We start from the raw sequence: 25,103 nt of genomic DNA, 5'->3' as shown, positions 1-25,103 counted from the left end.
TCGCACATTAGTGGCGCTTCCAAAAGCAGATGGGTGCAGATTTAACCACTTAAAGGGAAGGTTCAGGCTGAGGGGAAAAAAAATTAAAATCAAAATCCACTTACCTGGGGCTTCCTCTAGCCCGTGGCAGGCAGGATGTGCCCTCGGCGCCGCTCCGCAGACTCCTGGTGGTCTCCGGTGGCCGACTCGACCTGGCCAGGCCGGCGGCCAGGTCGGGCTTCTTCTGCGCTCCAATCTGCGTTTCACGCGGGTGCGATGACGTCATCGGACCTCCTCTGGGCTGTACTGCGCAGGCTCAGAACTACTGAGCCTGTGCAGTACAGCCCGGAGGACGTCCGATGACGTCATCGCGCCCACGTGAAACGCAGATTGGAGCGCAGAAGAAGCCCGACATGGCCAGGTCGGCCACCGGGAGCATGCGGAGCAGCGCCGAGGGCACATGCTGCCTGCCATGGGCTGGAGGAAGCCCCAGGTAAGCGGATTTTGATTTTAATTTTTTTTCCCCTCAGCCTGAACCTTCCCTTTAAGCCTGAAGGGTTGGTTATTTTTTGCATCTGAGCAACTTTCACCTCCCATTCATTTTTCAATAACTTTATCACTGCTCACCACAATGAATTGGTCTAGATCTTGTTTTTTTCCGCCACCAATTAGGCTTTCTTTGGGTGGTACATTTTGCTAAGAATTATTTTATTCTAAATCCATTTCATCAGGAATATTAAGAAAGAAATGGAAAAAAAATAATTATTTCTCAGTTTTTGGCCATTATAGTTTGAAATTAATACATGCTACCGTAATTAAAACCCATGTATTTTATTTGCCCATTTGTCCTGCTTATTACACCATTTAAATTATGTCCCTATCACAATGTATGGCGCCGATATTTTATTTGGATATAAAGGTGCATTTTTTCAATTTGCGTCCATCACCATTTACAAGCCCATAATTTACAAAATTATAATAATATACTCCTTTGACATGCATATTTAAAAAGTTCAGACCCTTAGGTAACTGTTTTTTTTAATTGTAATTTTTTTTTTTTTGTATTAAAAATTGTATGTGGGTAATTTTTGTTGTGGGAGGTAAACCGCTAATTTTAAAAGTAAAAAAAAAATTATTTATTAAAAAAATGAATGTGTGTGTACTTTTACTATCTGACCACAAGATGGCCACAGTGAAAAAGTCCTGAAAGCGTGATCCTGCGAAAAATGAAGACTGGAAACTTTTTGAAACTCAGAAAAACCGCAGCATCTGATGAGACGCTGTCTGCTTTTCTGCGGGGGGCTTCGATCAATGAAAGGGTTCTATAAGCCCTTTCATTGATTGCTGGGCTAACGGCCGGCTGCGGGAGCGTGCACGGGAGCCCCTACGGGAGCGCGCGGCCCGTGGGAGTACGTGCAGCCCAACAGATGAGAATGTTTGTCCAGTTGGGCTTAAGTGGTTAAACAAACAATCAAAACCCACATTTGATTGGTCCATTTCCAATCTCGATACAAACTGCAACCATATTTGCATCCAGCTGGAGAAACGTGCAATTCATTTGATCATCTCTAATTACTGTATACTACAAAGTGGAAAACTTAAGTGAGCACACCAGTTGGTACTGTGACTCATGCTGGGAATACACCATACGTTTTTCGGCAGATGGTTCGATAATTTACGACATGTCCAATCTTATTTTCGATCGTGTTTCTGATCGATTTCTCATATAAGTGAATGGAAATAGATAAGGAAAGATGAGTCGAGCAGGAAATCGAGCAGAAAAACGAAGTAAAAATCGACCGTAAAAACGCATTGTGTATTCCCAGCATTATGCACACTGACGTTATGGACACCATTGTGTGTGAACATCCGCACCTTGACATCCTGCTCATGGGAGGTGACAATCCCCTCACGGATAAACAGACCATAATCCTCAAAGAACTTGTTGTACTTCTCTGGATCCTTCTTGCCCTGGTCTAGGAAGAACTTTATCAGCCGTTTCTGAAGGACGTCACGCAGTTTCCTGACAAGGAATGATTATTTTATCAGAATGCATAATTATAGATGGTCTTCTCACCTCGATACCTTCCCCTCCACCTCAGTTTTCTTCAACTTCTGCCTGTTCCCTAATCCAAGTTCCTCATACAGCGTTATCTCGTTATAGTAAACTCATATGTAGTAGAACTTCGAGTATAGTGAACTAAATGTCCAGGACCCCGCCAAGTGCCAATGTAAGTACCAACTGGTCTTGTAAACCCAGATATATTAGAACTTTTAGTGGACCTGTTTTTGGCACCTGCGGTATTCGGTATCTGGCTATAGAGGAAAGTAGGCGGGCACATGCATCATATGTCAGTTGGAGACCCATGAGCCATGGTCAGTGGGTGGGCGGGCAGCCATTTGTATCCTGCTTGTTATCTGCACAATACTCTGGGCCTGCGGAGATACCTCTAAAGCACCAGCCAGTGAGACCTATGCTTCCTGTGTAATATTCTGCCTGATTACTGAGGGAATTGCCTGTCATCTGTGACTGTCTTGTGCATGGCTGCAATGCTACAGCATCATCCTGGCTGCACAGAAATGTGGACAGAGGAGCACAGTACAAGTACTGTACCTACATTAACTGTTAAAGGACTCTAGAGGCGAATAAATAAATCTCTCTTTACTCACCTGGGGCTTCTTCCAGACCCTAGAAGTCCTTTGGGTCTTTCCCCACAGCTCTGGTTCTCCCTGGTGTCCCTCTTGCTGCCTGTAAGTATGGCCGGCCCATCAGCGGGTAAGCACCTCTGCACGGGCGCATGCGGGCATCCGCACAGGAACGCACCCACGTCATCGGATGTGTACTGCACAGGCAGTACATGCCTGGTGATATGGACGTGTGCGCATGCGCCGAGGTGCCGCCCCTCTGATGGGTCGGCCATACTTACAGGCAGCAAGAGGGACACCAGGGAGAACCACAGCTGTGCGGAAAGACCCAAAGGACTTCTAGGGCCTGGAAGAAGCCCCGGGTAAGTAAAGAGATTTATTTAGCCTCTCGAGTCCTGTAAGACCTATGCTTCCTGTGTAAGCTGTTGCGTGATTGTTGCATGCAAATCCCTGCATATTGAGTACTGTGCATGTTGATCTAGCTTAGATGCTGTCTGCGCTCACTTGCTGAAGCATTGAAAAAGAAAATTGATTTCCAATTATTGACAGAATTAAGATCCAGTACTATGTTATACTGTATGCACTTGAGTATGCCAATTACTGGTATACTGTATATACTCGAGTATAAGTCTAGAAATTTAGGTCTGACTCACTAAATCAAAGAATAGGGCTCAACTTATACACGAGTCAAGGGCAACACTGCGCACACTGAGTAATGTGTGTTCTATTAGTGACATTCCCATTTGCAGCAATTGACACTTTCTTGATAAAGGTAATGCTAAGAAAGCACAGGTCTGAAAGTCCACAACAATCAACAAGGGGGAGGGGGGGGGGGGATCGTGAAGAGAATACTGGCCTGCAAAAAAAAAAAAAAAAAAAAAAAAAAAAAGAGTGAATAATTGCTGCACTTGGGGGCCTGGAGGAGTTATTGGCTGCACTTAAAGCGGAATATAACCCAGCATTTCTTCTTTGCTGTAAAAAAACTATTTACAGCGTATTATATGCAACCACCATTTTTTTTTACTAGACCAGCATTGGAAGGGTTACACACAGAGCTTAAAAGTTCAGAGCAATGAAATCTAGACGCATCTGAAGTTGTAGATAATGTTATCTTGTGTTTACTTAAATGTATCAAGTGAGGAATGTGACACATTCTCTGACTGTGCAGAAGCAGCTGGAGACAGAGAGACGCTGAAAGCATGTCTGCCTTCAATACATAATGAATAAAACCAGTTATTAATAAAATGCAAAGTCAGCTCACAAAGCAAAAAAAAAAAACCTTTACTTTTGGGAACCTATAATTTCTAAATGAATAATAATACTTATGCACAAATGCATATGTGATAACCGTATATAAAAAGTAGGAAAACATGTTTTTATTAATTATGTCAAGGGTTTTAAACCTCTTTAAGGGACACTAGGGGTTAATGGCTGCAATACTGTATGCAGTGCAGTCATTAATCCCTCCTAGTCCCCAAGAGCAGCCATTAACTTTGCTGAGTAGACTTATACTTGAGTCAATAAAAAATTCCAGCTTAATTGGGTCAAATATTGGGGTCGAGACTTGTATTCGAGTATATATGGTAATAAATGATTTGGCCCAGTCCCTTGGAGATTATTACTATAAGGGATTCTATTGTATTCCATCTTTACAGAAATGTGACCAGCTGAGTCCCGTCTGGCATTTAGCAACCCAAATGAAAGTATCTGGAAACCCACTGCCCTCATGCAAATGTCATTTGCAAATATTTATTTTTATACCATATAAACAGGAGGTGTATAAAAGAAAATCAACCTACTAATGTACAGTATATGAAAGATAACTAACAATATACTTGTATATAAATGAATAAGACTGGTTGCAGTCAGTCTTGGACCACACCATTGTGTAGTGCGGATACACTGTACCACTCCAGAGGTCAGATGCAATGTCTGCTGCATCTGGGAGCAGGTGCATGGGTTGGAAAGCAAAGCAGTCTGTGTCCGAGCATTGAGAAAAATGCAACAGACACTCCCAGACAAGGTGAACAGCTCCATGTTTCCCCATAGCAAATGCATGGAGTGCAATCTGCATGTCTAATGGTCCGCTGCCAATTACTCAGAGAAGCAAACCAGTAGCGGACCTACTGTGAGAAGGCTTAGGGCTGGTTGACACTTGATTTTTCAGCCGGCGACCAGCAAAGCGCTGCTACTAATGTATCCCTATGGATACATTCACACTGCAGCTTTTGCAATTTCAATCAGTCGCAAATGCGCTGCATGCAGCGTTTCAGGGGCGATTGCACTGTGATTCTTGATCTATTGAATGTGAATCACAAGCTGAATCACGAGATTTTGCCCGCAAATCGCAGAGTCGAACGCGATCAGGGGAAAGCGGCGCTCCAAGCGCCGAGTGTGAACTACCCCTTATAGGGATATTCATTAAACTGCATACACAATTCCTCTATATACTTCAATATTTCCTCTCTGAGCCGATCCCACTACCCACTGATGTTTCGTGTTACTTTAAGGCTTTATTCACATCTAAAAACGCAATCGCTGAGGCCAGGGTTTTGCCATTGTGTGAGCGATTTTGCCATTGCCATTGAGAGATGTTAAAGGAAACCTGAGGTGGGATGGACATTGAGGATGACATATTTATTTCCTTTAATAATGCAAATTGAAAAAGCATGCAGATTAAATGCTCTGACTAAAGTCAGCAGGAAATGTGTAATCGCCTCTCACCTGATGAGGGCGCTCTCCTGCAGAAGCTCCCGGCTCAGATTCAGGGGTATATCTTCGCTGTCCACAACTCCTGTATAGATAAAGGGTAAATAAGGTAAATAAGAAATACTGCAGTTAGGCATGTTCAGATTTTTAGAGCTCCACCTGCAGCTTGTTTGACAAGTTTTGTATTTAGAACCACCCCATTGCAGCACATCAAATCCTCTTTAAAGATAGTGACCGACTGTCTTCATGCCCCTTCTGCTGGCTTAAACGACAGTGAGGATGTGGCAGCATGTATCCCGCATGCTTTTTTCCCATGAATGCACTGCGGAAGTCCGGGCCGCTACAATGACGTAGCTGCCCAGTTACAGTAGTTAAAGCAACCACACGATATCACTTCTAAACCTTTATTCGGGAGTTGTAAATATTTTTCATTTACTTTAAAGCAGCTCAGAGATGCAAAACTAACTATAACAAGTAACTTGTCTATATAGCTTATCTAAAGTTTAGTTAGTTTACACAACCAATCTAACTGCAAACAGCTTCAACAGTATATAACTATTTCTTCCTGTGATACAGTGAGAGCAGCCATGTTCTGCTTGTCATTACACACAGGCAAGCTGATCTGTATCTCCAGCCCTCAACCTGAGAAAACTTCACTCCCCTCTGCCTCTGAAATCTCTGGCTAGTAACCTTCTCCTCCTCCTCCTGCTCAGACTGAGCTCCCATACGCTGTTTCTACAGGAGTCAGAGTGCCAAGGCACTAGAGAAGCTGTGGGTGAGGCTTGTTTAGTTCATAGGGAATTGGGGTATTAAAACAAAAAATAAGTATTTGGCTTGAGGAATGCCCTATAAACTATATGAAAGGAACACAATTATGCAAGGAGTAAAAGTTTATCTCAGATCCACTTAAAAGCAAACCTGAGTTAAAAAAAACAAACAAAAAAAACTCCCCCCCCCCCCCAAGTTAAAAAAAAAAAACAAAAAAAAGAATGGCAGTACTGTGCCTGCATGAATAGAGCTGCACCTGTACAGGAGCACAGAGCCACTCCTGGACGAGTGCTTCACCTTCCTGCACAGGCACAGCCGTAGTAGCGCAGACACAGCACAGTCACGCTCATTCATGCTGGGAAGCGCAGCCACAAGACCATATTTGACAACCTCTTGTCAGATGTGTTCGGTGGGACCCTGTGCAGCAATGGTGTGCTCCTGGAGGGTAGAGGTAAGCCTCTGGGCAATCCAGAGGCTTTCCTCTGCTGTGTTACATTTCTAACATTTTATTTTTTTTTTTTTTTTTTTTTTTAAACTAGGGTTCCCTTTAACATATTTGTGGTGGTGGTGGTAGTAGTAGGGGGTTTTATGTAGGTTAGGACGAACCAGAGGACATGGCCAAGAAAAAAAAAATCTGTTGGTCTTATGCTGGGGATACACGGTACGTTTCTGTACCGTGTATCGACCAGCTGATCCGGCCAGCTGATAATATTCAGCTGGCCCGATCATGTCGCTTGACTGCCGCCCGCTCGATCCTCGCCAACGGACAATGGCAGGGAATCGAGCGCTGATAAGGAAGCGCCGGCGGGGACGAGTGGGAAGCGATCCACGCAGACGAGCGGGGACGCGGCTGGGGTCGATCCGGCGGCTAATCGGCTGCCGGAGCGACCCGTGTATTCCCAGCATTAGATGCTGATAGAGTGATACAAAGTTAGTAGAGCCAAATTGCATAGTGTATGAGCAGCTTTTTGAATCAGCATTATGTGTTGGGGGAGAGAAAAGGAAATATGTCTGGGAATGCACCTCTTGGCAAAACAGACTCTAGTTTCAAAATCGGCAAGAATGTCCCTCCATGTTAATATAAGGGAAATAGAACTATGCCAAAAAAGGTCTACTATAAAACACAGGAGGGCGGCCAATTTTATTTACTACTGAAAGTATTTCCTGAAAAATGCAAAATGTGCATCTTAAAGGACACCGGAGGCGAAAATAAACTAACATTACTTTTTAAGATATACCACAGTTTTATTTCATGTTAAATCTACTTTTTAAGTTTTAACTGTTTTACTGTTTTTGCTCAGTGACACATTCATTGAAGTATGCTAGAGCGACAATCTATGAACTATGGAACCTTTTTATCTCTTTCCTGCGCTCAGAAGCCAATTTCTGCTCGGAAAGTGTTTTATAAAAATTTCTGCTCGGAAAGGGTTTTATAGTTGGAATTTCTAATCAGTGAGGGTCACACTGTAGTCACTTCCTGTCTGAGTCAGGACTGAGTCAGCCACTTACATACCTGATATTTAACTATTTCAGGCAGAGAAAGAAAAAAGGAACACGGCCTAGTTATTTGTGTGCTAGGCACTGTACATACACATGTCTATCATCATGTCACATGTCACCTCGGGTAGCCTTTAAATTGTGCCTCCACTCTAGCTACAACTTTATGCTCTCCTAATTGTTCTTTCTAGGCAAGATGACAGTACACCGATGCCCTCCACAGCTGTTTCCTACAGGTGGCATCTATTGTATGCAGCAAGAAGTAATATTCTAGCATCCCAAGACATTTCACACTTTATATCTTTTATTCCACCCTCTTGTGATGTCTATGGGTAGATTTCAAGAAGAATTTAGAAAGGATGACATCTTCAGCATCCGCGGTCTAGGTTGCCCATGTAAAGCCAGGATGAGCACCGTATATTCACCAGTGTGAAGATGAGAACCGCTGCAGCTACACGCATGAGGCAGAGGCATGTTATTTTTCTCACCTCGCAGGAAGCGCAGCCACTTGGGTAGTATGTCTGCGGCTTTGGTCTGGATTAGGACTTTTCTGCTGTACAGGGCAACACTGGATCCCAACTCCCGACTCACATCAAACATGGAAGGTTTCTGTAGGGAAACAAGTCTTAATTTTACCAAGCTTCTGAGTGCACGGGATAGATAAAAACAGGTCAACAGTTCATATATTTTAGCTGAGACATGCAAAGACTGTGTCATTGAGTTCTAGGGGCAAAAAACAAATCAAATGTTTTTTTTTTTTTTAAACAGAGCATAAAACTAATTATGCAGCAAGACAAATGATATATTATACATCAGTCATATTGGTCTCCTGTTTCTATGTTTGCTAAACAGCTCACAGATACAGATGAATGTCCTAAATGTAAACATACGGGTGCCGATTTCTTGATCTGGGCATGCCCAGTGATGGAGGAATTTTGGTGGCAGGGGATACATATTCTAACTACTGTTGGAAAACGCCCGCTGTCTTTGTATGTGAGGTTTTGCCTGTTCTTCTTGATGGAAGAGATAGATGGTCAACACCACTACTAAATAGTTATACATGAATCACTATTCCTGACTAGGAAGACTATTGTATGTAAATGGTTCTCTTCAGATCAGCCACAAATAACACACTGGAAGTCCCTGATTTTTTAAGATATTCAATTTGAGAAGGTAATTTACTCTCATTGCAAATGTTCTTTGAAGTTGGGAAAAGTATGGCAAAAATAATAATCTGAACAATTGTATAGCTCCTTTCTCCTGTCGGACTCAAAGCGCTCAAGAGCTGCAGCCACTAAAGGGGCCACCCTGCAGTGTTATGCTGGGAATACACGGTCAGATCCGGTGGCTCGATTAGCCGCCAGATCGACTCCTGCCGCGCCCCTCCGGATCGATTCCCGCAGTCCGCTCTGGCCCACGTGGCGGTGATTGACAGCGCCGCTCACGCAGGCTCAGTACAGAGTGACCTGGAGGTCCAGGATGGACCTGCAGCGAACGGCTGCGGGCAGAGCTGCGGGGAGGGACATCCTGGGAGCTTGGAGATGGAGGAAGCCCCCGGTAAGTACTACTCATTTTACTATAGTTTGCCTGATGACTCCTTTAAAGGACCACTATCGTGAAAATTGTAAAATGTAAAATACATGTGAACACAAACAAATAAGAAGTACGTTTCCTCCAGAATAAAATGAGCCATAAATTACTTTTCTCCTATGTTGCTGTCACTTACAGTAGGAAGTAGAAATATGACATTACGGACAGGTTTTAGACTAGTACATCTCTTCATGGGGGATTCTCAGCATGACCTTTATTCTTCATAAAGACAATCCCTGAAAAGGATTTATACAAAGATGCTGACCAGTCTCCCTGCTTGCTGCATGATTTTTTGGCAGGTGGACAGAACAACTGCCATTCACTAAGTGCTTTTGAAAATAAAGAAAACCATGAGAACACCTCCCATGAGGAGATGGGCTAGTCCAAAACCTGTCGGTTCTGTCAGATTTGTACTATCGACTAAAGTGACAGCAACATAGGAGAAAAGTAATTTATGGCTCATTTTACTCTGGAAGAAAAATGTACGTATTTTTATGTGTTTACAAGTATTTTAAATGTTATGATTTTCGTAATAGTGGTCCTTTAAGGAGACTAAGAGATGAATTAAGATAATAGTTTTATACATACCTGGGGTTTCCTCCAGCCCCATACGCTCCCACATCACCGTCCTCCTTCTCTATTGCCGGTACCGGGTCCTGTAACTTCGTCAGTCTGGGCCAGTCGACGCAAGTACAGTGCGCTCCTTCTGTACTGCGCAGGCGCATGCGTAGGCAGGCGTCGGAGAGATGGAGGGAATCACTGCGCATGTGTAAAAGTGGCCGCGACTGGCTGAAGTGACAGGACCCTGTACCGAAGCTGCGGGCAGCGGAGGACAGCGACGTGGGAGCGATCCATGTGGATGGGGCTGGTGGAAGCCCCAGGTATGTATAAATCTATTTCCTTAATTCATCTCTGAGTCTCTTTAAGTACTAACAAACACCTTCACAATGGATTTTTTTCAATTTCAAAAAGTTCAATTCTGCTTTCAGAACTTGTTTTGTACAATTCTAGGATTAGCTGGGCTTCAATAAAAAAAAATCCTGTCCAGAAACGCAGGACAACTTGTGTCCTCTGATGATGATCAGTCTGGAAGAACGTTAGTAGTATTCACTGTCACGCTGAACAAAGGTGGTCATTATCAGCTACTAAATACTAATGTCAGTGTTTCACAGAGGACTCACCATCTCCGGCACATAGAAAATGCTGCGGATATTGAGAGGAGCATCTGTCTTGTAGTGCAGCATGTAGCGAGGTTTGTCGTAGGCCTGGGCGATGTATCTGTAGAATTCTTCATGTTGGAATTCTCCAATATCCTTGGGATCCATCATCCACAGGGCCTGCAGCAGCACGGAGGCAAACGTGGCAGACGTAAGACACGAGGCAACTGTCAGTGGTCATCTATAATACTGATCCACAGAAGTATGCGTGGACCGGCAAGCTGAGATATCACCATGACAACCTGGCAACTCTAATCTTTTATATTAAAGTGTAACTGTCTGGCATAAAATAAAAAATCACTTCATTTTATCTGGTAAACAAGTAATAAGGATGCTAATCAGGCAATCCAAAAGTTAAAATCACTATTACTTTTCTTGTTGATACATGATCATTCCCCAGTTTACCTGACTTATCTGAAGCCTCTTTCCCTCATGTTTTCCCCTCCCACACCTCTGTTCCTCTCTGATTGGCCAATATTTATCATGCTGAGACAATGCATTTTCTATAGTGAGACTGTAGAAAAATCACTAAAATCAAAACGTGGACAGTGCAATACAAATGTTAAAGTGAACCAGAGACGAAGCACCCTCATGTATTTTACCATATATGTCAGTGGGGACAAAAGAGAAAACACCTACCCTGCTCTCCGTTTCATTCTTCACTGCTCAACCTGCTTCTTATCAGCTCTGATAAAATCCCTGACTGAGCAGTCAGTCTGGCTTTGTTCAGCAATCATTATAGCTGAGTCTGTCTTCTCTGATGTCTTTTCAAGCCCCCTTCTGGCTCTGCTATGACTCGGCTAAAATGATTCCTGAGTAAAGCCAGACTGAATGGTCAGTCTGGGATTTTATCAGGGCTGATAACAAGCAGGCTGAGCAGTGAAGAATAAAACAGAGCAGGGTAGGGGTTTTATCTAATGTTCCCACTGATATATATGGTAAAATACATGAGGGCGCTTCGTCTCTGGTTCACTTTAAGCAGAGCAAGTATTTATCTAATTACATGTGTTTTTTTCTGAGATAGTATGGCTAACAGGTCCTCTTTATGAGAATTTTTACCAGTCTTATTTCACTCATCCTATATAGTAACTGAAAGTTGTAAAAATGCATGGACCGGGAAGTCCATGTGGGCAGCGGCATAGTGTGGTGGTCATGGTTACTACGCATACAATACTTTTGCGAATTGGAAGTTTCCTGGCTGGTTGGTGACTAATCAGCCTGTTTAACAATACTGTGTGCAAACAGCAGCTGTGTGCGGTAGCCTGTATCCCCAATTCTCAGAACGTGGTACAAGTACCCCGTAGGGTATTCTGACTTCTGACAGTTCATTCAATATAGTACGTTTTCAGATTAAAAAGCATGGACAGAATTCACACAGACTTGTGGAGTATTCAGTACCACGCAGCCCAATACTGCAATTAAACTGGTGCAGAAGCAAGGGGTATGAACTACATCCTGTTTTCTGATATTTTTACATATACACTAATATCTTATACTGTCCTTATATCATATTGTCTGTGTCCGTTAAAGTGCATCTGAGCCGAAAATTATTAAAGCATTTATACTTACCTTCGTCTTCCTTCAGCCTCCTGTAGGCCATTGGCTCCCTTGTCATTCTCCTGGGCCTCTCCGATTGTCCACTGGCCAGCCTGGTCTATTCTTTCAGTCGGCTCAATTGTGCTGAATTGTGCATGTGTGGCCTGGCTGAGCATGCCCGATTGCACTCCCATTCCCTGGCATGTTCTGCACAGGAGCATGATGGTTGTGCGCGCCACCAGCCCAGCACAGCAGGACTTGCGGCGACTGGAAGAAGAGATCGGGCTTGCAAGCGGAAAATCAGAGCAGCCTAGGAGAATGACGAGGGAGCCACTGGTCTAAAGGGGGCTGAAGGTAGCCCCAGGTAAGTATAAATGCAACTGCAAAGTCAAACACCTTGTATTTGGCAAAATAAAATTCTTCTGATTTACTACCTGTAACGTGTTGATTCTCTTTCCATTCAGGTAAAGAGGGAAGGTGACAAAGTTGCTGTACTTGGTTACCACGTCTGCAAAGTTTAAGAAGAGAAGAAACATCACTTGAAAGCAGCAAAGAAACAAGCAGTTTCAACTGAAACTCCAACTTTTACTGTAGAGAACAGTAAAAACTGTGCACATTTGCTCACACACTGTATACCTAGCCCCTTCCACTAGTAACTGCTGAGGGATGGATTTCAACTAAACCAATATTTCAACATACTTGCTGACTTGCTTGCCTCTATGTATTAGTAGTAGAAAACAAGGGGGGGAAGAAAATGAGGGGGGGGGGGGGAAGAATTAAAGGGGGATGTATATTTCAAAAATAAAAAATTGCCCAAAAGTTATTGCCCCTAGTATATAATTACCCCCCCCCCCCTTTTGTTCTAAAAATAGATCCCTCTATGTCCCTAATTTTTTCTTCTTTTTACCTGGTCTGGGTGCCTTTGCCTAACTTAAGAATTGTGCAGTGCAAGCGGGATTGTGGGAAGTTTTTTTACTTAGCTACATTATCAAGCTTTTCTAAGCATGCAAATAACAGAAAGCTTCATATGGATAAGATAAGGGACACTATGATCAGAACAAGGTAATTGAATTGCCCTAACACTTTAACCACCCTGGCGTTCTATTACCTGCGCCAGGGTGGCGGCACAGCAATTTGTTAATTTTTTTTAATTTAAAGACATGTAGCTAGCCTAGCGCTAGCTGCATGATGCCCCCCTCCCTGCGGCGTCCAGCGCGTATTTCCGATCGCCGCCGGCATGTAGCCACGTAAGGAAATCCCGTTCTGAACGGAATTTCCTTAAGGGCTTCCCCCGTCGCCATGACGATCGCAATGACGTCATCGGCGTCGTGACGTCATCCGGAGTTCCGATCCACCCCGCAGCACTGCCTGGCACTGACTGGCCAGGCTGCGCACGGGGTCTGGGGGGGGGAAGGATGCCTCTATCGCGGCGCATAGTGGTGCGTTGCGGCGCATTGGCAGTGGGCGGTGGCGATCAGAATAGACACGCAGCAAGCGAAGTGCAGCTAGCGAAGTGCTTGCTGCATGTTTGAAAAAAAAAAAAATTAAGCAAATCGGCCCAGCGGCGCCTGAGCGGCACCCTCCGGCAGTAATAGACGAGCTGAGCTCGTCCATACCGCTAAGGAGGTTAAAGAGTTTACTCAGTCAGGTAAGCCTGTTGTCTAGATGAAGATGATTTGCTGTGGGAAAGACAGTTAAAGCAGATCCGAGATGAAAAACTAACTACAAGTAACTTGTCTATATATCTTATCTAAAGTTTAGATAGTTTACACAGCAAATCTAGCTGCAAACAGCTTCAACAGTATATGATTATTTCTTCCTGTGATACAATGAGAGCAGCCGCTTTAAATTAGGCATGTGTATGAGGCTTAAAGTCTAAACCCACTAGCCGAATATTAGTTTTAGGTGTTGATTCACACACTATTGAAGAAACTAATATCTGTAGGACAGTCGAGCAACTGGCATTTTTTTTGAAAGCAGAGCAGCAATGGCTTTCCCCGAATTCCTCCCACTTTAAATTCATCATTAGAGGGGAGATTGCTAGAAGGATGCTTTGGTAACTTGCCTTTCACTCTGTCCTCACTGGCAAACTCCTTACAATCGTCCTTCAGGTGGATGACGACCTTTGTACCTGGCCTCACTCCACTGGCTTCTGCAGTCTCAAACACTCCGGACCTGAGGATGAGGAGGCCACAAATCACTAAAGAGCAAATCTAACAGTACTGGCACAAAAGAGCAGAAGGGCGGAGCAAAATGATCATGTCAACTTGCATGAAGTGCGTACCTATGTTATTTCATCCACTCCTAGGCCCAGTGCACACCGGGCGGATCCACCGGCCGAATCCGCCTGAAAATCCGCGTGGCTAATGTATCTCTATGGGCTGGTGCACACCGACGGTTTAAGGTTTTTAGCAAACCGCAAACGTGCCTCTTGCTGCACGGTTTCGGTTTGCTTAAAACCTCAAACCGCCGGTGTGCACCAGCCCATAGAGATATATCAGCCACGCGGATGCTGAGGCGGATCGCATCAAGATCCGCCCGGTGTGCACTGGGACTAAACTCTGTCATCCGCACCCAAAACCGCTAGGGTTTTGTGGATCTGCTAGCGGTTTTGGTGTGCACTGGGCCCTACTCCAGTCACACTGCATGGATCCCACTCAGCCTAATGGCCTATTCCCACTGCATGCATTTCAATAAGATTCTTTTGGAAGGCATATGGTCTGAAGATAGCCTGATGCGATTTTATGCAATTGCAGTAAAATGTAATGGAACTTTTTAATAGCACAGAAAAAAAATCGTATAGCAAGCACATAAAAAAAAAAACAAAAAAAAAACAACAACCCACAATAGCAGTACAGGTCGGTTTTCCCAGTGCACTTTGCAGTGGGAAAAGAACAAACCAAAAACAAAACAAAATACAAATTGAGGGTTTCACAGCCTAGTATTCTTATGCATAAAACATAACTTTTAATAGTAATGCCAATAGTCATACATGTTATAGCATAGGCTACTGGCATTATGACCAACGTGTATTAAGGACTTTTTTTATGCTTTATCTCTTGTATGACTATTTATTGGCATTACTATTAAAAGTTATGTTTTATGCATAAGAATACTAGGCTGTGAAACCCTCAATTTGTATTTTGTTTGTTTTTGATCTTGTACTTAGAGGGGTGGCCTCCTTTTTTCCCAAAATACGAGTACCAATATTCAGGGCCGTCCCGCCTATGACGAGGGGTGACGTAGCTTCCTTAGGCGACTGAAGTGTGGGGGCGGCGCCAGGCAGAAACAGGAAGAGAAGAGTGAGCCTGGCCTGCCACCACCCATCTGGAAGCCCCGCGGCAGCCCCCAGTATGTGTCGCCACGTCCCTCACTCTGTTTCTTTCCTGCCTTGTTGTCAGTTTATCGTCTATTACAGCAGGACTACAAGAAAATGGCTACAAGCGTCCGCATTTGCGGACATCGGTGGCTATTTTGTTGTAGCCCTGCTGTTTAAAGGGGGATTGAAATAAGACAACAGAGGCACCAAGCAGAATAAAATTAGTTAAAATTGTTAAAAAGGGGGAAGTGGGTGGACTCACCTCCCTTCTGAAAAAAAAAGGGCTGGACAATGGACAGGTTACTTACAGTCCAAAGTAACATTTATTAGTAACTCCAAAAGTGCAACGCGTTTCACGGGTAACAGTTCCGTTTCTTCAGGCAAACGATTTTTGCAGGGTGCAAAATCAGGTCATGAACCAGGTAGAGCGCCTCTACCACCTGTCCATTGTCCGGCCCTTTTTTTCAGAAGGGAGGAGAGTCCACCCACTTCCCCCTTTTTAAAAATTTTAACTAATTTTATTCTGCTTGGCGCCTGTTATCGTATTTCAATAGTATCTAGTCCACCCTTGGTGGAGGGGTGTATCCCCATTTTCTCCTATCTACAGAGAGCAACTTTTTAAACCTGAGCGGGGTCAGGTTACAATTCTCCCCGCCAGCCTGTCCAGTCGTTGCCTTTGTGGCGACCCACCCTTGTGAGTATAATCATCTCATTTATTCAGTATAAGTACTGTTCATCGGTTTTAACCTGTGTGTTTAGGAATAAAATGATTCTCGTGTGTTTTGATACAAAACTAAAGACTCGTTCTTGATTTCTGTTGTGGTGGTGGTCACTGTCTGTGTGTGCTGGTAACTATATGAGCACCGCGACTACAAGACGCCCACACTGGAATCATAGCGCTAAGGAATTTGTGGCATTCTATTTCCATGTAATGACACTGCGAGGTTCACTGCTGTACCCACCCATCAGAGGTCCAGCGATAGCCAGCACTGCCGGGCTCTGAAGACTGCGAGTACACAACCACGTTATCTGCAACCATGAAGGCCGAATAGAAGCCAACACCAAACTGGCCGATGATCTTCCCAGAACTGTCAGTCTGGTTCTGCAGAGCATCCAGGAACGCCTGAAAGAAACAAGAGTGCCTTACAGCACTGCAGCCTCACATGTACGTTCTGTATATTCAACATGCAGAGCGTTCACCACTGATTAACCTCTCACCTTGGATCCAGAGCGAGCAATAGTGCCCAGGTTGGAGATCAGCTCTTCTTCTGTCATCCCCACGCCAGTGTCCTGCCAAAAGGAGGTACAATTAACAGACCATGTCATTTAAAGAGGAGCTGTCAGCCATACTATCTCAGAAAAAACGCCACATATAAGTAGATAAATACTTGCTCTACTTACAGGGGTTGGACAAAATATTGGAAACACCTTGAAAATCAACAAAATATATTTTAATATGGTGTAGGGCCACCTTTTGCGGGCAATTACAGTCTCAATTCTCTGAGGTATTGATTCATACAAATTGTGAATTATTTCCAAAGGAATTTTAGCTCATTCTTCAGTTAAAACACCCTCCAGTTCTTTTAGAGACTATGGCGGCGGAATTTGACTTCTTACTTTAATATCTAACAACGACCATAAATGTTCAATAATGTTGTGGTCTGGGGATTGTGGTGGCTAGATGAGATGCTCAATTTCATTAGAATGTTCCTCGTGCCATTCTTTAACAATTCTAGCTGTATGGATTGGGGCATTATCTATCTAAAAAAAGGTGGGGGGGGGGGGGGGGGGAGGCTGCGCATCCCTAAACACATGTTGCAATTGAATGGTTAATCGCACAGGCATACACCGCCTCTGCCAGACTGAAAAATGCATGCCCTGCATCCAAGACAAGTGCTAACATTTATTAAACTAGGAGGTACTTTAGCTTCCAATATGGTTTGCATGCAAAGTATATTATACTAGACACTTGCGCCACGGTGAGGCAGACCTCCGGGCAAGTGACCTAACCTAAATTTAAAACCTCGGGAGCAGCTAAGCAAGAAAATGTGTAACTTACATTTGGTAGAACAGCGAGGAGAACGCCAGCGCATACCACTAAGGCTGCATCTGAAATGACCACCAGCTCATTGTGCAGCACCTAAATAGACTCTCTGCACACTTTGCATTCAATTCAGCTGCAAATCATATGCAAATCTGCTACTACTTATCATGCAAACAGGAAACTCAGGAGGAGGGGCTGGGAGCAGCTAACCTGACAGTTACATAGTTACAAAGTTACAAAGTTACAAAGTTAAGGAAAGGTGGGGGGGGGGGGGGGGGGGGGAGGCTGCGCATCCCTAAACACATGTTGCAATTGAATGGTTTATTGAATGCGAAGTGTGCAGAGAGTCTATTTAGGTGCTGCACACTGAGCTGGTGGTCATTTCAGATGCAGCCTTAGTGGTATGCGCTGGCGTTCTCCTCGCTGTTCTACCAAATGTAAGTTACACATTTTCTTGCTTAGCTGCTCCCGAGGTTTTAAATTTAGGTTAGGTCACTTGCCCGGAGGTTTGCCTCACCGTGGCGCAAGTGTCTATTATAATATACTTTGCATGCAAACCATATTGGAAGCTAAAGTACCTCCTATTTTTATAAATGTTAGCACTTGTCTTGGATGCAGGGCATGCATTTTTCAGTCTGGTAGAGGCGGTGTATGCCTGTGCGATTAACCAATCAATTGCAACATGTGTTTATGCGCAGCCTTCCCCCCCTCCTCCCCCCACCCACCTTTCCTTAACTTTGTAACTATGTAACTGTCAGGTTAGCTGCTTCCAGCCCCTCCTCCTGAGTTTCCTGTTTGCATGATAAGTAGTAGCAGATTTGCATATGATTTGCATCTGAATTGAATGCGAAGTGTGCAGAGAGTCTATATAGGTGCTGCACACTGAGCTGGTGGTCATTTCAGATGCAGCCTTAGTGGTATGCGCTGGTGTTCTCCTCGCATTATCTATCTAATTGCAGTTCTTCCGTGGCATCCATATTTGTGCAGCTCCCGACAAACAGTTTTTGTGGAAACGGGGTTTTGTAGGTGCTCATTCAGCTCTGCAGTGATTTTAGGAGCCGGGGTCTTGTGAGCTTTTCTAACAATTCGATTTAGAGTCCGACGGTCTCTCGGACAACTTTGACTTTCGGCCACAACTGTGCTTTGCTGAGGACGTTTTTCCTTCTCTTTCAAAGGCAGTCAATACATTTGAGACAGTACCTCTTGAAATGCCAAGCATTCGGGCAGTTTCTGTTACAGTAGCGCCTGCCATATGAGCACCAACAATTTGGCCTCTTTGAAAGTCTGAGAGATCTGCCATTTTTACGAATTATAACCAACTTTGGTTTAAATATCTGTAAAAAAAACTATTATTTGAATTAAACATATCAAATAACAAGAATAATAAACAAAAAAAATGTAACATGTCAAGTTTTGATTGCTTAAAACATGTTCAAAGATTATGATGCCAAAATGTTAGGCGTTTCCATTATTTTGTCCAACCCCTGTACATAACATATGTATTGCACTGTACACGGATTTTAGCGATTTTTCTACAGTAAAAAAAAAAAAAAAAGAAACTTTTTAGCATTTCCCATTTTAAGTGTGGCTATATTGAAGGTTTTTTTGCTCAAGATGCAGATAAGCCTGCCTCTGTGTAATGTTTACAAACAACATGGCTGCTGTCATTGTATCACAGGAATAATCAATCATATTCTGTTAAAGCTGTTTGCAGCTAGATTTGCTGTGTAAACTATCTAAACTTTCGGTAACATATATACACAAGTTACTTGTTATAGTTAGTTTTTCATCTCGGATCTGCTTTAAGTACTGTATCTACAATATTTATTTGTGGCTGGCTCAGGTTCACGTTAAAGCAGGATTGTCATCATAAAAATCAAATTTTTACAGCAACTGGTCTGAGTGTATCAAGTGATAAAGACGCTAATCCTGCATTCAAAACTTTTTCTGCTGTTATGGTTTGGAGTTATCACATACCTTAGGAGCACTGGGCCTTTAATTGCCCTTGTCTGGCAAAACAGTTGCATGCTGGGGGGGATCTTTTTATTTATAATACACTCACCTAAAGGATTATTAGGAACATCATACTAATACGGTGTTTGACCCCCTTTCACTTTCAGAACTGCCGTGGCAATGATTCAACAAGGTGCTGTAAGCATTCTTTAGAAATGTTGGCCCATATTGATAGGATAGCATCTTGAAGTTGATGGAGATTTATGGGATGCACATCCAGGGCACGAAGCTCCCGTTCCATCACATCCCAAAGATGTTCCATTGGGTTGAGATTTGGTGACTGTGGGGGCCATTTTAGTACAGTGAACTCATGGTCATGTTCATGAAACCAATTTTGAAATGATTCGAGCTTTGTGACATGGTGCATTATCCTGCTGGAAGTAGCCATCAGAGGATGGGTACATGGTGGTCATGAAGGGGTGGGCATGGTCAGAAACAATGCTCAGGTAGCCCATGGCATTTAAACGATGCCCAATTGGCACTAAGGGGCCTAAAGTGTGCCAAGAAAACATACCCCACACCATTACACCACCACCACCAGCCTGCACAGTGGTAACAAGGCATGATGGATCCATGTTCTCATTCGGTTTATGCCAAATTCTGACTATTGAGACTTATCAGACCAGGCAACATTTTTCCAGTCTTAAACTGTCCAATTTTGGTGAGCTTGTGCAAATTGTAGCCTCTTTTTCCTATTTGTAGTGGAGATGAGTGGTACCCGGTGGGGTTTTCTGCTGTTGTAGCCCATCCGCCTCAAGGTTGTGCGTGTTGTGGCTTCACAAATGCTTTGCTGCATACCTCGGTTGTAACGAGTGGTTATTTCAGTCAACATTGCTCTTCTATCAGCTTGAATCAGCCGGCCCATTCTCCTCTGATCTCTAGCATCAACAAGGCATTTTCCCTTTTCACACCATTCTTTGTAAACTCTAGAAATGGTTGTGCGTGAAAAATCCCAGTAACTGAGCAGATTGTGAAATACTCAGACCGGCCCATCTGGCACCAACAACCATGCCACGCTCAAAATTGCTTCACCTTTCTTTCCCATTCTATCATTCAGTTTAGAGTTCAGGAGATTGTCTTGACCAGGACCACACCCCTAAATGCATTGAAGCAACTGCCATGTGATTGGTTGATTAGATAATTGCATTAATGAGAAATTGAACAGGTGTTCCTAATAATCCTTTAGGTGAGTGTATATTCCTCCTCTTACCTTTATTTTCCCCTCCTAATTACATAAAAGTGCACTTCCTAGTACAGACCACAGTGGGAGTGTCTGAAGACTCTGGGAGGAGGGCGGGTAAGGAATACACAATTAGCAAGAGAAAAAAGAGTGAGGGAGGAAATTATGTCAGGATTAGCTTCATTCAAAGGTGACCAAGATGGAAATAGTCTAGAATAGGATTCTCTGCTTTTCCTTTATACAATTCACAGGAATTATAACATGGACAGTGCAATACATTTGTGATGCAAGAATAACTAGTATGTATCTACCTACATTTGTGTTATTTTATTTCTAGGTTAGCATGGGTGTCACTTGTTCTTTGCAGCTTGCTGAAGGAGATAACAGCAAGCTCCGTGAGTTAGACTGCTACAGACAGGCCCTTCATCATTTTACTGTTGTAAAGTCCCCAGGGAAAGGCCACAGAGTGGTTTAAAAAAAGGTGTGGCCTGAAGCTTCAGATAAATGCTTGCAATTCATATGTAAGGTAGGGGATGGATCAGGCCCTATGTGAAAGGCTTGTGAAATGACACCTCATGAAGAGGTCCTGGATAGAACATACACAAATGTATAATAGATGAGAGCCAAGACTGCTCAGAGTTGTGTCTCCTCAGCCCTCGTACCTGGATAGTGATGGTTCCCTTCTCGCTGTCTGTCCGCAGGTGGATCTCCATCTCTGGAAGGACACTCCCCTGTGACAGCAGCTTGTGGCGCAGCTTCTCCAGGGCATCGCTGGCGTTAGAGATCAGTTCCCGAATGAAAACCTGTAATGGGTAAAATGCCACATCACACATGAGAGACAATACATCATCTTCAAGCTGCAGATTCTGACCCCTCACCTTAAAGGGAACCTAAACTGAGAAGGATCTGGATTTTTCCTTTTAAAATAATACCACTTGCCTGACTCTCCTGCTGATCCTGTGTGTCTACTACTTTTAGCCACAGCCACTCAAGCATGCAGATCAGGTGCTCTGACTGAAGTCAGACTGGATTAGCTGCATGCTTGTTTCAGGTGTGTGATCCAGCCACTACTGCAACTAAAGAGCTACCAGGCGACTGGTATTGTTTAAAAGGAAAAGTCCATATCCCTCTCAGTTTAGGTTGCCTTTAAACGTTAACCACTTGAGGACCCACCCTTTACCCCCCATTAAGGACCAGCACTGTGCTGAGTGATCTGTGCTGGGTGGGCTCTGCAGCCCCCAACACAGATCATGTAGCAGGCAGAGAGATCAGATCACCCCCCTTTTTTCCCCCACTAGGGGGATGTCCTGCTGGGGGGGTCTGATCTCTCATGCCTGCATGTGGCTGGCGGGGGGGGGCAGCTCAAAGCCCCCCTCCGCGGCGAAATTCCCCCCTCCCTCTCCTACCTGCTCCCCCCCCCCCCCCCCCCCCGGAGATCAGGGCTGCACAGGACGCTATCCGTCCTGTGCAGCCAGTGACAGGACGTCCCCTGTCACATGGCGGCGATCCCCGGCCGCTAATTGGCCGGGGATCGCCGATCTGCCTTACGGCGCTGCTGCGCAGCAGCGCCGTACAAATGTAAACAAAGCGGATTATTTCCGCTTGTGTTTACATTTAGCCTGCGAGCCGCCATCGGCGGCCCGCAGGCTATTCACGGAGCCCCCCGCCGTGAATTGACAGGAAGCAGCCGCTCGCCCGAGCGGCTGCTTCCTGATTAATCAGCCTGCAGCTGGCGACGCAATACTGCGTCGCTGGTCCTGCAGCTGCCACTTTGCCGACGCGCGGTATGAGTGCGCGGTCGGCAAGTGGTTAAAGGGCATATTCATATCATGGAGCAACAGGTACGGCTTAAAGGGAACCTTAAAGAGAATCTGTATTGTTAAAATCGCACAAAAGTAAACATACCAGTGCGTTAGGGGACATCTCCTATTACCCTCTGTCACAATTTCGCCGCTCCCCGCCGCATTAAAAGTGGTTAAAAACAGTTTTAAAAAGTTTGTTTATAAACAAACAAAATGGCCACCAAACAGGAAGTAGGTTGATGTACAGTATGTCCACACATAGAAAATACATCCATACACAAGCAGGCTGTATACAGACTTCCTTTTGAATCTCAAGAGATCATTTGTGTGTTTCTTTCCCCCCCTGAGGGGGGAGTGCATAGCAGAACCACAACACTGAAGAACTTGGCAGCCTTCCAGACACAGGCTGACAAGTCTGACAAGGGAAAGATACATTGATTTATTACAGAGGCTGTGATAGTACAAAGTGCTGCAGTAAGCCAGAACACATTATAATAGCTTTTGGAACTTGTAGGATGATAAAAAACAGGATGCAATTTTTGTTACGGAGTCTCTTTAAAGTGAACCTGAACTCTTGCAAAGAACAGAAGGAAAACAGAGAAATGCACCCTGTATGTATTTAGAGAGCATAACCTGTCTAATTCCCCCTCATCTGTGCCTAATCACAAATTGTAATTTGATCTCTCCCTGTGTCAGCTGACTGTCACGGTAGATGAGGCAGATATGCTCATTTGAAAGAACAGGATGTTAACAATACGTCTGCTTCCATCAATCAGGAAGTAGAATCTGTGCAGATTTATTGCATGATTTGTATTAGCTGCTACAAAGAAATGTTTTTCTTTAAAGGGCGTTATGCTGTTGCTTATCTTTTAGAGCAGAGAGGAAGTCCAGAGTTCAGGTCCACTTCAACTGGTGGAAGGGGAAAAAAAATGTAACTTACCTGGAGGACCCCTGCAGCCACCCTGTGCCCGCGTCAGGACAATCCGATCCTCCGGTCCCCTACAGCGAGCCAGTTTCATTTCTGGTGACTGGCCAGTCGGTGGACACTGCGCCTGCATGGCGCTGGCCGTGCGAGTCCTTGATCATGCTCCCGTTGATGGGAGCGTCCGGTGCATGCAAGACTTTCTCGTACTGCACATGTCAGGACACTCCCGGCGGCGGGAGCGTGATCGAGGACGCACGCGGTCAGGGCAACGCAGGCGCAGTGGCTACCGACTGGCCAGTCGCCAAAAACTAAACTGGCTCGCTGCGGGGGGGGGGGCGGAGGTTCGGTTTGTAACGGCGCAGGCACGGGACATCTGCTGTGGGCCAGTAGAAGCCCCAGTTAAGATAAACTTTTTTTTTCCATCATCAGTTAAGTTTCCCTTTAACCTCCCTGGCGTTCTGATTTATTTCGGCGCACGGCCGCAGGAGGGTTTTTTGAAGCTATTTTTTTTTTTTTAACATGTACCTAGCCTAGCGCTCCCTCCCTTCGCTTTACCACCCACCCCTCCGATTGCCGCCAGCGCAAATACCCAACAGTAAATCCCGTTCTGAACGGAATTTCCTGTATGGGCTTCCCCCGTCGCCATGGCAACGATCACGATGACGTCAGGGGGAGTCCTGATCCACCCCATAGCGCCGCCCTGTGGTGATTGACCAGGCTGCGCGAGGGGTCTGCGGGGAGGGGCCCTCTTTCGCGGCGGGTAGCGGCGATCGCAAACACGCAGCTAGCAAAGTGCTAGCTGCGTGTTTGAAAAAAAAATGTGCAAATCGGCCCACTAGGGCCTGAGTGGCGCACTGCGGCGTTACTGGACGAGCTGAGCTCGTCTGTAACGCCCAGGAGGTTAATGCATGTGTTCCTTTACTTGAGTGTCTATGCAGTAGTGTAGTGCACAAATTATGTTTTTATCCATTTCCACTCCCATGTAGAACAAAGTTTTACAGTGTAGGCTCAATGTTGGACATAGTCCGACATAGGAAAAATGGCTGCCACTAGGCAGCAACAACCCAAAAGGACCCCCTCCGTGAAAATAGCATGATCCAAATCTCCCTTCCCCCCATTTGGCTGGTAAAATACACACACAGACACCTACACAATTTGGCCTGTGGCTTAGACTGTGTTTTAGAATTTGGCCCCTTAAAGAGACTCTGTAACATGAAAAAGATCCCCTGGGGGGGTATTCACCTCGGGTGGGGGAAGCCTCCGGATCCTAATGAGGCTTCCCACGCCGTCCTCTGTCCCACGGGGGTCTCGCTGCAGCCCTCTGAACAGCCGGCGACAGGCCCGACTGTAATTTCAATATTTACCTTTGCTGGCTCCAGCGGGGGCGCTGTGGCTGCTTTCCTCTCCGAACTACACGGAAATACCCGATCTCAGTCGGGTGCGCTCTACTGCGCAGGCGCCGGAAACTTGCGCCTGCGCAGTAGATCAGACCCGACGGCGATCGGGCATTTCCGTGTAGTTCGGAGCCGACAGCCGTCAGAGCGCCTGCGCAGGAGCCAGGAAGGTAAATATTACGTCACGGCTGCACGGAGGGCTGCAGAGAGACCCCCGTGGGACAGAGGACGGCGTGGGAAGCCTCATTAGGATCCCGAGGCTTTACCCACCCGAGGTGAGTACCCCCCAGGGGATTTTTTGAGGTTACAGATCCTCTTTAAGCCTGGTACACACATCCAATTCTGATTGGCCTACTTTACCTCTCCCATGTAGTATAAGAGCTTACCCACACAATCCGCTCACAGTATTCAACATCTGCTGGCCCTCATACTGCATGGAGAAGGTAGTATTAGTTAGTAGGTGTGTGAATGTAATTTGATTTTT

General features: G+C 44.9%; 1 protein-coding gene across 1 annotated transcript in view; it reads right to left on the bottom strand.

The window, feature by feature from the left end:
• Window positions 1–25,103, bottom strand: part of TRAP1 (TNF receptor associated protein 1) — a 60,531-nt gene that overhangs the window by 21,059 nt on the left and 14,369 nt on the right. The window contains exons 4-12 of the mRNA XM_068244193.1: window positions 21,161–21,301; window positions 16,480–16,551; window positions 16,224–16,384; window positions 14,008–14,117; window positions 12,377–12,450; window positions 10,371–10,526; window positions 8,088–8,208; window positions 5,350–5,419; window positions 1,855–2,002 (exon numbers count right to left, since the gene is read on the bottom strand). Coding sequence (XP_068100294.1) covers window positions 1,855–2,002; window positions 5,350–5,419; window positions 8,088–8,208; window positions 10,371–10,526; window positions 12,377–12,450; window positions 14,008–14,117; window positions 16,224–16,384; window positions 16,480–16,551; window positions 21,161–21,301 — 1,053 coding nt within the window. The remainder of the gene's footprint in view (window positions 1–1,854; window positions 2,003–5,349; window positions 5,420–8,087; window positions 8,209–10,370; window positions 10,527–12,376; window positions 12,451–14,007; window positions 14,118–16,223; window positions 16,385–16,479; window positions 16,552–21,160; window positions 21,302–25,103) is intronic.

Source organism: Hyperolius riggenbachi, chromosome 7 (genome assembly GCF_040937935.1).
Source record: "Hyperolius riggenbachi isolate aHypRig1 chromosome 7, aHypRig1.pri, whole genome shotgun sequence".
Lineage (NCBI taxonomy): Eukaryota > Metazoa > Chordata > Amphibia > Anura > Hyperoliidae > Hyperolius > Hyperolius riggenbachi.
The sequence above is the reverse complement of the archived record's forward strand: the minus strand, read 5'-3'. Positions and strand labels throughout refer to the sequence as shown.